This window comes from Thalia democratica, chromosome 4 (genome assembly GCF_965202585.1).
Source record: "Thalia democratica chromosome 4, ktThaDemo2.hap1.1, whole genome shotgun sequence".
In the NCBI taxonomy this organism is placed as follows: Eukaryota; Metazoa; Chordata; class Thaliacea; order Salpida; family Salpidae; genus Thalia; species Thalia democratica.
Window position 1 is genome coordinate 2,581,187 of NC_139168.1, and position 13,013 is coordinate 2,594,199.

A 13,013-nucleotide genomic window follows, 5' to 3' on the forward strand; every position below is an offset into this window, starting at 1 on the left:
ATTTTTTTGCTTGACAATTAAAATACATTAAAAACTAATTATTCAGTCAATAGTATTTTACTCATATTTTATGTGAAAAAGAATAATATTTTTATAAAAATATTTTTAAAGTCATTTTTATTAAAAATTATAATTTATGGCACTTTTAGCTTACAAAAGTTTTGTGAAAATAGTATTCATTAAAAGGGATAAAAATTATGTTTTCTCGCCTATTTAAATGGCCTTTGAAAGTTTAGTTTGAAATAGAGAAAATTATGCCTTTTGGTAGTAATTAATAAAAAATTGGCTTTCATTAAAATATTTCATTGAAATAATTGAAATAATTCGACCAAATTAAAGTCATGATTCTGAAAATTGGTCGAAACAAATAGCATGATAAAAAAGCTTCAATAAAATAAAAAAATATTTAAAATTTTAAATTTAATTGGGAAAAACTTACAATCATGAGCCTGCTTCTATAATAAAAAAAACATTTTTTAATTCTTTAAATGTACAAAGAATATTCAGAAATGATTCTCAACAATTCGATAATTTCCCCTTCAATGAAACTGATTACGTCATCAACTGGGCGATGACGTGGCAACCTGGTTGTTGCCATGCGAGTTGTTGCTGGGGACTTGGTTGCTGCTTGGAGATGGGGAAGCCATTGGGGTGCTCTGTGTTTTATTAAACTTTTAAAACTTTTCTTTAAAACTGCACCAGAATATGTCTTTTGTGCAAAATTATAAATTGTGGCAATAATCCAAAACTTAGTAGTTAATTTATTTTTTTTTAATTTTTAATTTAATAAAATGACTGAAACCGTTGATTACTGAGATGCACAAACTTTAAGAATCTATAAAATCAAATACTTGTTTGGTTTAAGTTATGAAAAAAAGCCTGCTTCAAATTATTATTAATTTCTTTAGTTTATACAAATTCATATAACCCAACTAATAATAACATAACCAAACTCACAGAAATTTAAAATTAATTGTTTAAAATTAATAAACACTAATGAGCACTTTGTTTTTTATAATTTGTTTTTAATCTCACTAGAGTCTTTAAAAATTTAAAAATAATTTTTTTAAATTTGTAGAATTATATATATATATATACAAGTAAAAACATATTTCTCTATTTTTTATTAATTTATTTCAACCTGTTGTTGTTGGTTGCTTGGCGACGCGGAAGATACGACATCATGGGGGGTGGAGTTCTGAGACCTGGAGGGGCTCATGCTTGAGGGTTTTCCCCCGACTTGATCCTGATGAAGCAGCCATAAGAGGAGCTGTTTCTGCGCCTTGGCGACCGCGTAAGCCCGTTCCGTGATGAATTTGTATTGTAACTCGTGCTGCTGATAAGGTATAAATGTATAAAAAACAAAATTAATATTAACAAGGTTGCCACGGGTTTTTTGAAATTTTTTACTAGGTGTTTTAAAGACAAAAATCTTCGGTCCATTTTTAGTATAAAATAAAATTTAAGGTAAAAAAACTGCCTTCAATAGCATGAAAACATTTAAGAAATAAATGTGTTTTTTAATAAACTAAAGTTTATGATTTTTTTTCTTATAATGTGATAGATTTTTTATATCTATTTTTAATTTTGTTGTTTTACATAAGGCTTTCAGAACTTTTTTTCTTAAGGCCCCCTTTAAAAAGTTAAAAAGCTTTGGCCCCTCCGACTAGATTTCTCAACAAACTACCATTAAAAATGCCTAAGACCATTTTTTCATCATCAACTTCATAATATCTAGTGTTAGTTTCAAATTATTTTACTGTGCCTTTCTTTACCTTTCACAGCTTATGGCACCTTAAGTTTATAAAATTTCCCCGTTATGTCTAATATAAAACTCAAAATTACCATAAGACCTTTTTTTTGCTGTTCATCATCAACTCCACAGTATCTAGTGTAAGTTTGAGATTTTGTCCCGGTTTGGTAGCTTATGCCCCCCCCAAGAAAAAAAACAGCTAAATTTCTATAATGCCCCAAAGGAATGGCGTATGGCCCACTTTGGGAAACTCTGCTTTCCATTTGAAAATTCGTTATAACTCCGGGTTTCTCAAGGTTTCTAGTGACTTTTGTTCGAAACTACAGATTTTTCCAGGGTTCAAGGTTATGGGCAACCCTGTGTATGTAATTGTTTGTAAAAAAATAGTAAGTTAATTAGTTGTTGTTTCTTAATTAAACCTATAAACAGCCTGAATTATAAAATAGTTAGTTGTGATATCCATAAAATAAAACATCCGACCCATATTAACCAAAACCATATAAAATATTTCAATAAAAATAGAAAAATAAAAATGTATACTTTTTTTAACCTTTTTTGAAATAGACAAAACTTTATAGTCAATTGTTAAAAAACTTTTAATAACTTTAATTTAGTTTTTAATTTAAACTTTAGATTATTAACATAAAGAAGTTTAAAAACATAATAAATATACAATAGATTTAACAAAAACTATGCGTTTAAACTCATTAACAAGAAAATTACGAAGTTTTTCTATAAACATCTTTTAAATTTTACATCTTCAAAATACTTCTTTTTAATTTAAATACTGTTTCAATAAAAAAATCATAGTTTATCTTATATTAGTTTAAAATAAGCTGTTATTGCTTAAACTTTCGTGACCAAACAAGTTTTTGAAAAAATAATAATACAATAATAATAACGTTCATAAGAAACAAACTTTTTTATTAAACTCTTCATTAGGTTCAGTGAGTCTTGTTGAAGCAGTGTAATATTTTTTCAACAGATCCAATAACTCTTCTTCAACTAGTTTCTAAAATAATGAGTTAATTAGAAAATATACTTAAAAGTAAAATTTGAAAATAAAATAATAAACTCTTCTTCTACAAACTTTTACTTTTAACAAGTAAGTGTTTAAATTAAATACAATATTTAATATAAATATTTGTTAAAAGAATTAGTAAACTTTCCTCAATTAATTTTTTTTTTAATATATATTAAGTTTCTATTCACTTAAATCTATATCTAGATTGTGGCAAACAAAAAACAAAGTACTTTTTGAACTGCCATAATTAATAAAACTTAACTTAAATAAATTACAAGGGTTAATATTAGGCAATTATACCCGTTTTCGATAATAAAAACAATTTTACAAACACTAATTTCAGCATAAATTTTAAACATATGGATTCAAAGTTAAATTAATAAACAATAAAATTCACAGTATGATTTTTATTAGAACTTAATGATATTAGAAAAATATAAATATTACTAACTTGTGGAAACAGACAGATAACTTTGTTCACAGATTTTTGAATATTTTCCAAATAAACTTTGTAATTTTCCTTCTTTTTACAAACTGTTGCGTACATAACTTTTATTTCTTTTGTCACCTAAAAAATATATGAATAATATAACAAAAAAGATGCTAAAGTATTATAAATAAGTATAGTTAAGACGTTTAGTATGTATTTCAATTTATGTTTCTATTATTTAACATGTGTCTTATCATATAAATGCAAAAATATCATAAATTATTGCATTGATATAACATAGATTTCCTATAATTAAGTTTTAACCATAAACTATCTTTTTATTAAAATAATTCTTAAGATAATTAAACTTTCTACAAATACCAAAAGTATTTACATGAGACTCAAAATTCGAAGAAGAATTGTTGACAATTTATTTTGTAATTCATTATAAAAAATCAGTTTAATGACCATTAAAAAAAACAAATCTTCAAACTTTTCTTTTTTCAAAACAATTAACATTATATAATTTAAAAAAAAAGTTTTATTTAGCTAAACCGGAAATATCAATAAAGCTATTGCTATATACAAAAACTGAAGCTTTGTTTATTTATGTTGATATATTTCAAAAATAAGTAATAATTGGACAAAAGCCCTATAATATCAATGCATATATTAGTTTTATATTGCTTAGTTAGTTTCCGTAGCTTTTAAACTTGGTATAAAATATTAACTACCAGGATATGAGCGTCGCAAATTTAAAAAGGTTTCAATTTTTTTTGTATAACTAAATAGCTATGTATTTCAAATAAGTTATTAATAAATAGTGTTTCAATATAAAAAAAATAATAGAATTTTAACTCTTTTATAATATTAAATAATGTTTTTTAAAATATCAATTATTTTTAGTTTTTAACAGTATACAAAACTTTTGAAAATCTTACGTTTATAATATATGTATGTTTTACCTTTGTATATGCATGGGAAAAAAATTAAAAATAAATTGAGCGTATTTGATCTTATCAAACAAACATCACTATGTTTAATTGACGTTGACAACTTATCATGTAACTTCATTTGGGCATAACTAAATATAAACAGAAACTGAAAAACACATGTTTGAAAAATTATGTAGTTTTGTTTCACAGGATATATAATAATAAGTAGTTTATTTATGTGAAATATACTGTGTTTGAAAAAAAGTCTTATAATCATAATGAAATATATATAAACAATAAAATATAAAATACAACAACAAATAAATATAAACAAGAAACTGAAATATACTTTTTTTTTTTAAACTATGTACTCTTGTTTCACAGGACATTTAGTAGTTAATTTATGTGAAATAGATTTTTTTTTTAAATCTATAATCTTTATGAAATGCATTAATTTACATAATAGAAACAACAGGCTAATTAGAACTTTTAATTTTCTACTATAAAAAAATCTAATTTAAACAAACACAAATAAAAACATACAAGAGTGCTGGTTATTTCAACTTCTTTATATTCGGGCAGCTTGGGACCGTCCCTGATATTCGAGAGTACTTGGTAAGGATCGATTAGGGGAAATTCCCTAACAAGAAGAAGATTGTTGTTGTTTCTGTTACAACTAATAATTGTTTATTATTTAGTTAATGTTTTTATATTTAGTTAGTAATGTTCTTAATATTTAAAAGATGATAGTTTTAGCTTTTGCTGCAACTGATTTTGTTTAATATTTAATTACTTTACTTATTAAACTAATTAATTATGTTTTATATCTACTAATCTTAACTATCACTTTTTTTAATATAAGTAAACTAAAGATGATTAGCAAAATAAATTTATACACAAATTAAATTGTTTAAAACTTTTTTTGTGCACAAGACTTAAATATATGAGTTTTATAAAAAGTATAAAATATAAAAATAATTAATTTTTTGAAATATTAAAAATACATTAACATAAATTATTTTTTTTTTATTTATTAAATAAAATTTTTATGAAAAAAAAAAACTAAACTAAAAAATCTAGCTAAAACAAAGTTGTAACGAAACAATGTAAAATTACATTATAGAGTTTAGAAATTTTAAAAGTAAATTCAACAACTAGAAAAATAAAATAAAAACAAACTTGTTAATTATGGTACCGCCTTCCTCCCCTGAAGTATTATTTGCCTGAAAATAAAATAATTATTAATATTTCAATTGAAAAATAAATTTAATGAACAATACTTTTAGTATAAAACATTAGTATTTAGTTTTTAACTTAAAAAAATTCATTTAAATTCACAAAAAATTTAGTGCATTAAATTCTATTTCTAAGTGATTTAAAAACAATAAAGAAACATAAACATCAATACAAAAACATTTTAATGTTACTCATGAAATAAAAACAATGTTCAACAAAAAACTTGTACAAGTGAATTTTGTGAATTTAACTTTTAAATTACCAAGCATATTTAATTGGTCTATTAAAAAATACTTGATTTATTTTACTTTAATAAGACTAATAAAACTTTTGAAATAACTGTTTCGCATAAAAACAATGGCTTCTGTTCAAGCATTTATTTAAACTATCTACATAGATTTTTTTTATGTACGATAAATAAAGTTTTTATGTAGATAACAATATTTTCAATTAACATAAAATAAACCATAAGAACTATTTTTTACAACTGTAATTTATTTTTATAATTGTATTAATTACGGTTAAGGCCATAGGGGGGGGGTAGAAGCCATTTTTTGACCAAAAATAACATATAGACTTATATTATAGTAAATTTCATAATCTTTCAGATGCTTTTTTTAGATTTTAAAAATATTAAGTAACTTTTTTTTTATGACCGGTTATATAAAGGGTTGTCTTTATAAAGGGTATATAAAGGGTAACTTTAAAGCCGTTTTTCTCAAGTTTTTAAAAACGGGCTTTAATATCTATCTTCTCCTTCATTTTTCAAGTAATCTTCTTCAAATTTTCAGGAAATGTTCCTTACATTATGAGAAAAAAACGTTATTTGTAAATTTTAATAATTTTAAAAAATAAAAATTTTATAACAAAAAAAAAAAAAAAAATTTTATCAAAAAATTTTTTTTTTTCAAAATAAAGGTATTTTTACTTAAAATTTTTTAAAGTCACAAATAAAGTTTTTTTGTTATTGTATAAAGAATAGACTGTGAAAGTTTGAAGAAGATTGCTTAAAAAATGAAGGAGGAGATAGATTTTGAATGCATTAGTCTTTTTTTGCCGTTTTAGTTTTTCCTTCCCCAAAAGGAACCTGTTATGCGGCCCGACTTTGGCCGGTCATATCTCAAAAACTAATTCGAATTTTTAGAAACCGTAAAAAGCAACTTGAAGCTTAGTAAAAACTCTATAAAAAAAGATCAACTTGTAAAAAACATGGCCTACCCCCCCTATGGCCTTAATCTAACATAGTTATCATTATCTAGCATAGTTTTTATAAATTTACTATTAAAACTAAACTTGCAGTTTGTTTATTATAATAACTAATATAATCAAACTTAGTTTGTATACAACAATTAATATAGTTTAACTTACAGTTAGTTTATTATAATAATTGATATAATACCATAATAAATAGTATTATAATAATTAATATAACTTACATCTTGGTCATTATTATCAAGCATACCAACAACAATTAATTTAATATAATAACTAATATAAACTCACATCTTGGTCATTATTATCAAGCATACCAATAACAGTTTGTCTTCTTTCTGAAGGCTGTCTGCTATTTCTCTTTATTGTGTTGTTTCCAATCATACCTAATCAAAAGTTTATATTTATTTTTACTAAAAATAAAAAGATTTTCTACTGTTTGTTTATTTTGTGTTGTTTCCCAACATATCTAATTAAAAAGTTCATACATATATATTAATAAAACAAAAGTTTAACAATCATCTTTATTTCAATAAATTGGTTTATTTTCTTAAACTCCTTATGTGGTAATTAATATTTGAAAACTAATTTTTTTAACCTTAACTGTTTCAATATACTAAAAACTAAAACTACTAGTTAATATTTCAGTAATTTCTCAGATGTGTTTACCATTTATTTTAAACTATAATGACAAACAAAATCCTCAAGCCCCACATAGTATTACAGGATTAAATTTTAAATCATGTAAAAATAAACACATTTCACCTAATATCATTTAAAAATATTAGAAATCTAACCAGAACTATAAGACTAGTATTTGTACTTTAAGTAAAATCAAACCAGACCTGATTAAACTATTATTATTTTTAATAAAAACTTACCAGTGTTTATAACACTATTGGGTCTATCAAAATTTCCCACCAAGTTTTAAAAAACGACATACAACAACTTAATATTAATACTTTTTTAAATTAAGTTTAATAAAAACTAACCAGTGTTTATAACACTATTGGGTCTATCAAAATTTCCCACCAAGTTTTAAAAAACGACATACAACAACTTAATATTAATACTTTTTTAAATTAAGTTTAATAAAAACTAACCAGTGTTTATAACACTATTGGGTCTATCAAAATTTCCCACCAAGTTTTAAAAAAAGACATACACAACTTAATATTTATACTTTTTTAAATTAAGTTTAATAAAAACTAACCAGTGTTTATAACACTATTGGGTCTATCAAAGTTTCCCACCGGTTTAAAAGGAGATCCGGAATTTTCCATGCCAGTTTTAAGTGAAGCTGTTTAATTAATTAAATTAATAGAAAACCTTACTTCATTTATTTTAAGGCAATTTCTATTCACAACATTTTAGCTTATTAAAAAAAGTTTAAAGTTTTATGTATAAAAAAGTAAATAGTCATACTGATCTTAAATATGCTTTATAAATTTATCAGGGTTGCCAAATGTTTTTAGCATATTTTCTACTGGATTTCAATATTTCCTCCAGGTTTTTAGTTTAAAGTTAAGTTTAAGGTAAGAAATTGTTTTAAAAAGTATAAAAAATTGAAAATATACTGTAAAGCTACTATAAATATGTTTTGTAATAAAAAAAACTTGATGATTACAAAAAATTTTATCCAATTGATAGATATTTTGTGTCAAATTGATATTTTTACTACTGAACATGTTAAAATTGTCAAACTTCTAGGTTTTTTTGGTGATTTTTGTTCAAAATTCCAGTTTTTTTTCAAAATTTCTCAAATTCCAGGTTTTTTAGCCTAAACTCTCAAATTCCAGGTTTTTCCAGGTTTTTTGGCAACCTTGATTTAAATAATGCTATTATTAAGATGATAAATATTTTTACTAAACAAACAAATCATAAGAAACAAAAAGTTACTTGGACACATCGTAGCTAGTATTCTTTTTACAATAAAAGTAAACTGCTCATAAGGGAAATTCTAAAAATACATAAAATGCTAAAGTAAATTACAAATTCTTGAGTACTTATATTGCTATTATGATAATAATTTTTTAATAAAATTAATCAAAAACATATAATTCATACTGAAATTGTAAATTTTGTTAGATAATAACTAATTTAAAGCAATACATTTAATAGTTTGTCTTCTTTTAGCTATTATAAACCCTTTAAGCATTGTATTAAGTCAAAAACAATAGTTTACATCAAAAAAGTTCTGAAAATTATATTTAAAATACAAAAAACGAACAAACCTATCTAATTACCATTTTTCACAAATAGTAAAAAGTACATATCTATTTTTAAGTAAAGTTCTTAACTCTCAAATATAAAGATTAAATAGAAAAGTATATAAAAATACTATAGCTTTTTGAAAACAAAATGTAACAACTTTTTGTATTTCACGTTACAAACAAAAACAATTACCAATAACCTATATTTTTATTTTAGAAAACCAGAGGTAATAAATAAACTCGAAGAAGTTGGCCAGTTCAAATAAATACATTTATTAATGATGTTTTGAAGAAAGAAAACTTTAACAAATATAAACAGATTACATGCAAACAATACGGTAAAGGTCAACAGGTTTTAATTTATAAAAAACAATCAAGTTGTTGAATTGTGAATGATGTTAGCCATAAAAACTTTTATTAAAAAACAGTATAGAATTACGTAAAGTTTTATGATAGGAAAATTAATAGAATAAAACATTAATATTTATTATTTAAACAAAATATTATTTTTTAGTTTCTTATGAAAACATATTTAGTTAGAATTTGTTTATCTGATATTTTTCTTAAGAAGTCGTTCCATAGATTGCAGAAACGTTAGTATCTTCAAATTATTTTCTCATTTCTTCCAAGACTTCATCTAATTTCAGCGGTTTGTACAAATATTTCATATTAGTCATTCAGTTCTTGACATATGTCGTATTAGGAATAGTTATACTATATTCAACTTATCGAATAAAAGGTTTTTACATACACTAACAATTTAGTGAACCTAAGTTTATCTAACTAGTATATATATGTCGTATTAGGAACAGTTATACTTTATTTAAATTCTCAAAAAAGCAGGGTTTTACATACATTAATATCTTAGTGAACCTAAGTCAATCTGTGTAGTATATGTTCAATTACTGAGTATTACTAGCCATAATATACATAAAAAGTAACAACATCTTAAGACATATTGTAACAAAAATACTAACTCATGTTAATTCTTCTTTTCAAATTGTTGATTTCATCTTCATTCTTCTTCAACTGATTGGCGAATTGAGTCAACCTGCTAGTGAGAATTGAATTGTCCTTTTTCAAATCATTTATGTGCCTGTCTTTAGCGCCCAGTTCCATATTGCACTTCACCAATTGCTCGTATTCGTCAACTGGTATTGTTATCATCTTGTTCTCAATAGATGGCATTTCTATTATAGGTCTTTATTTAAACGTGTATATGTTTTACCAACTTAGATTGTTATCATTTTGTAAATTAATACATTGCATTTCTGTATAATTAAAACAATTTTGTTGAATATTTTATTTATCTGAACATTAATTTATCTATTCATCTACTGGTACTTAGATCTTTTTTTTTATTGAAGGCATTTTTGTTGAGTATAATTAAAATTTCCTTTGATGAACTATTTATTTCAAAATATATTTGTTCTAATATAGTGGCATTATAAGGTGTCACCATTAAATTAATAAACTAATAAGTTTTTTAGTACAAAGTCTTTGTGAAAAAAAAACCTTTAAATACTATAAAATAATTTTCAAGTCTTACATGTTTAGTGATAACTTTCGTTGTTAGGTGGTGCATTTGCTATACTTAATTGTAATTTTTTTTATTAAACGTTTATTAAACAAGCTAGCAACAATATTCAGCTTTTAAATATCAGTGTGTATAATTATCTTTGAGATTTTGTTGGTGTTTGTTTTATTAGAATCTTTGTTAGAGCATAGGGGGGTAAACACCCTTTTTTGGTTTTTGGTCTTGTTTTATATAGTTTTTACCAAGCTACAAAATGCTTTTTACAGATTTTAAAAATTCAAAAGAATTTTTGAGATATAGCCTGTCAAAGTCGTATGCAACAATAGGCTCCTTATGGGAGGCGCAAACTAAAACAGCAAAAATAGACTATTTCACTAAAAATTTATCTTCTCCTACATTTTTTGAGATAACTACCTCAAACTTTCAGGAAATGTTCCCTGAAATATTTAGAAAATTCTGTCGGAAGGATTTTTTAAAAATTTTAAAAAAATAAATTCTTTGTAAAAAACAAACAATTTTTTTTTTTTTAATTTTGTTTTTAATTTTTTAAATTTTGCTCCGACAGAATTTTCTAAATATTGCAAGGAACATTTCCTGAAAGTTTGAGGTAGTTATCTCAAAAAACGTAGGAGAAGAATGATTTTTAGTGATTTTAAGTTATTTGCCGTTTTAGTTTGCGCCTCCCATAAGGATCCTATTGTTGCCTTCGACGTTGACCGGCTATATCTCAAAAATTATTTTGAATTTTTTAAATTCATAAAAAGCATCTTGTAGCTTAATAAAAACTTTATAAAATAAGATCAAATTTCAATAAGGTATTTACCCCCCACCCCTATGCCCTTAACCTCTAAAAAATTATGGAGATAAACTTTCAAAATGAACAACCATATTTTATTTTTTAATAATTTGTTCAAGAAATTGCACAACCTTTTACGATGCAAACAAATTAACTTTTTAGATTTTAAAGTATAATAAAATTCAATTAATTTTAAATTTTGATGAAAACTGAAAGTACATTTTAAAAAATATATAACCATAATACATTGATAATTTGTTGTAGTTTAAACACTTTAAAAATATTTAGAGTAAATTTAAAAACATTGATACCATCTATAGCATATTAGTATATACCCAAAAAAGTTACTATAACACTATATAATAGAAATCTACGCTCTTCTTACATTAAAGAAAAACCTAAAATAAAAACATCTGATTATGTTTATCATCCGAATTTGCTTACAAAAAGTTTTAGTAGTGTTACAAAGGTGTTTTGAATCTCTTTTTTATATTTTAATTTTTAAATTTTTCAAAAATTTATAAAAAATATGGTTCAAAATATGGTACACGCTTTATGAACAAAAACTTATTTTTCTCTATCTTTACATTAAGTTGTCAAACAAAAAATCTTGAAATTCATACAAATAAAAGTTATGTATTATGCAGCTAAGCCTATCTAGTTTAAATTTTATTATCGAGAAAATGATATACCAAGAAATAATAACAATCAATTATCTGTATTGCCACAGCAAAGATAAAAACTTGAAGTTATTACATACATAACAAATAAAACATATATATATATATATATATATATATATATATATATAATATACTTAAGCTCAATAAGTCAATTCTGTGTCATAAAACTTAATATTATAAAACTATAAAAATTTTGGAACTAGTTTTGATTTATTTTACCAATTTAAAACTTTACTATTCTTCTGTTAATTGTACTACGTAAAAACTAAATTTAAGTTTAAATTTGTCATATTCTAGACAATATATCAAAAGTAATACTACTACTTGAACGATTTAATAAAAATTAACAAGCTAACCTACAGAGAAAATTTTATAGAAATTTTCAATCACAGTAACTTAAATGCTTAAGCTTAGAAAACATTAAGATATGTTTTTATTGTATTTTTTTTAATTATCAAATTAGTTCACTAGTTTTTGACTTGGAACTAATATCCTACATTTTCATACCCCGAAAAACTTGTAACATATTTTCAAGGCAAAAATTTTGTAATATTTTGGCAATATTTTAATAATTGATATTGGAAATAAAACGTTACTTAATAAAATTTAAAACTAAGCTTAATAAAGCTTATTTAAATAAGTTAAAATTATAGAAATAGTTTGCTTAAAATATGAAATACAGAAAGCTTTAATACCAAGGTTAAAATACACAAAACATAAAAAAAAAATTAACTTATAGTTGTTTATTTTATTTTTTTACCTAAAAACAAAACTTAACTTTTTTTTTCATATTGCTTAATTAATTTATAAGAGTTAAAAAATTCTTGCTGTTTTAAATTTCTAATTTTTATTCTATTTATTTTAAGTATAGAAACAAATTAAATAAATCCTACTATAAATAAATTTATGGAGAAAAGCAAAAAATAGGCAAGCTCTCTACAGATTGATAATTTTTTGTTAATAAACTAAATGAACTTAACAAGGAGTTATTATTTAAACATATACACAAATTTGTCATAAAAACTATATTAATTTAAAATAGTATTTTTTATTTTTATTTCTCTACCAGTTTACATAAATTACGAAAAACTTCATTTCTAAAATACTTTTTTCATTGCACAAACAAATGAAACACTTAAATAAACTTTTATTTTCTGAAAAGCAACAATAAATTTAATTAATTCTCCTAGGAAT

General features: G+C 23.4%; 1 protein-coding gene across 4 annotated transcripts in view; it reads right to left on the reverse strand.

Moving 5' to 3' along the window:
* Positions 1-259: 259 nt before the first annotated feature.
* Positions 260-13,013, reverse strand: part of LOC145833913 (ARF GTPase-activating protein GIT2-like) — a 37,791-nt gene continuing 25,037 nt past the window's right edge. The window contains exons 12-20 of one of the 4 annotated variants that reach the window (XM_082941178.1): positions 9,781-9,993; positions 7,804-7,890; positions 6,882-6,976; positions 5,322-5,365; positions 4,686-4,782; positions 3,229-3,345; positions 2,673-2,765; positions 1,142-1,336; positions 260-656 (exon numbers count right to left, since the gene is read on the reverse strand). In XM_082941178.1, coding sequence (XP_082797304.1) covers positions 561-656; positions 1,142-1,336; positions 2,673-2,765; positions 3,229-3,345; positions 4,686-4,782; positions 5,322-5,365; positions 6,882-6,976; positions 7,804-7,890; positions 9,781-9,993 — 1,037 coding nt within the window. In that variant the 3' untranslated portion in view covers positions 260-560. Of the gene's footprint in view, positions 657-1,141; positions 1,337-2,672; positions 2,766-3,228; positions 3,346-4,685; positions 4,819-5,321; positions 5,366-6,881; positions 6,977-7,803; positions 7,891-9,780; positions 9,994-13,013 lie in introns of all 4 variants that reach the window. The other 3 variants (XM_082941177.1, XM_082941176.1, XM_082941175.1) reach the window with 3 other exon arrangements.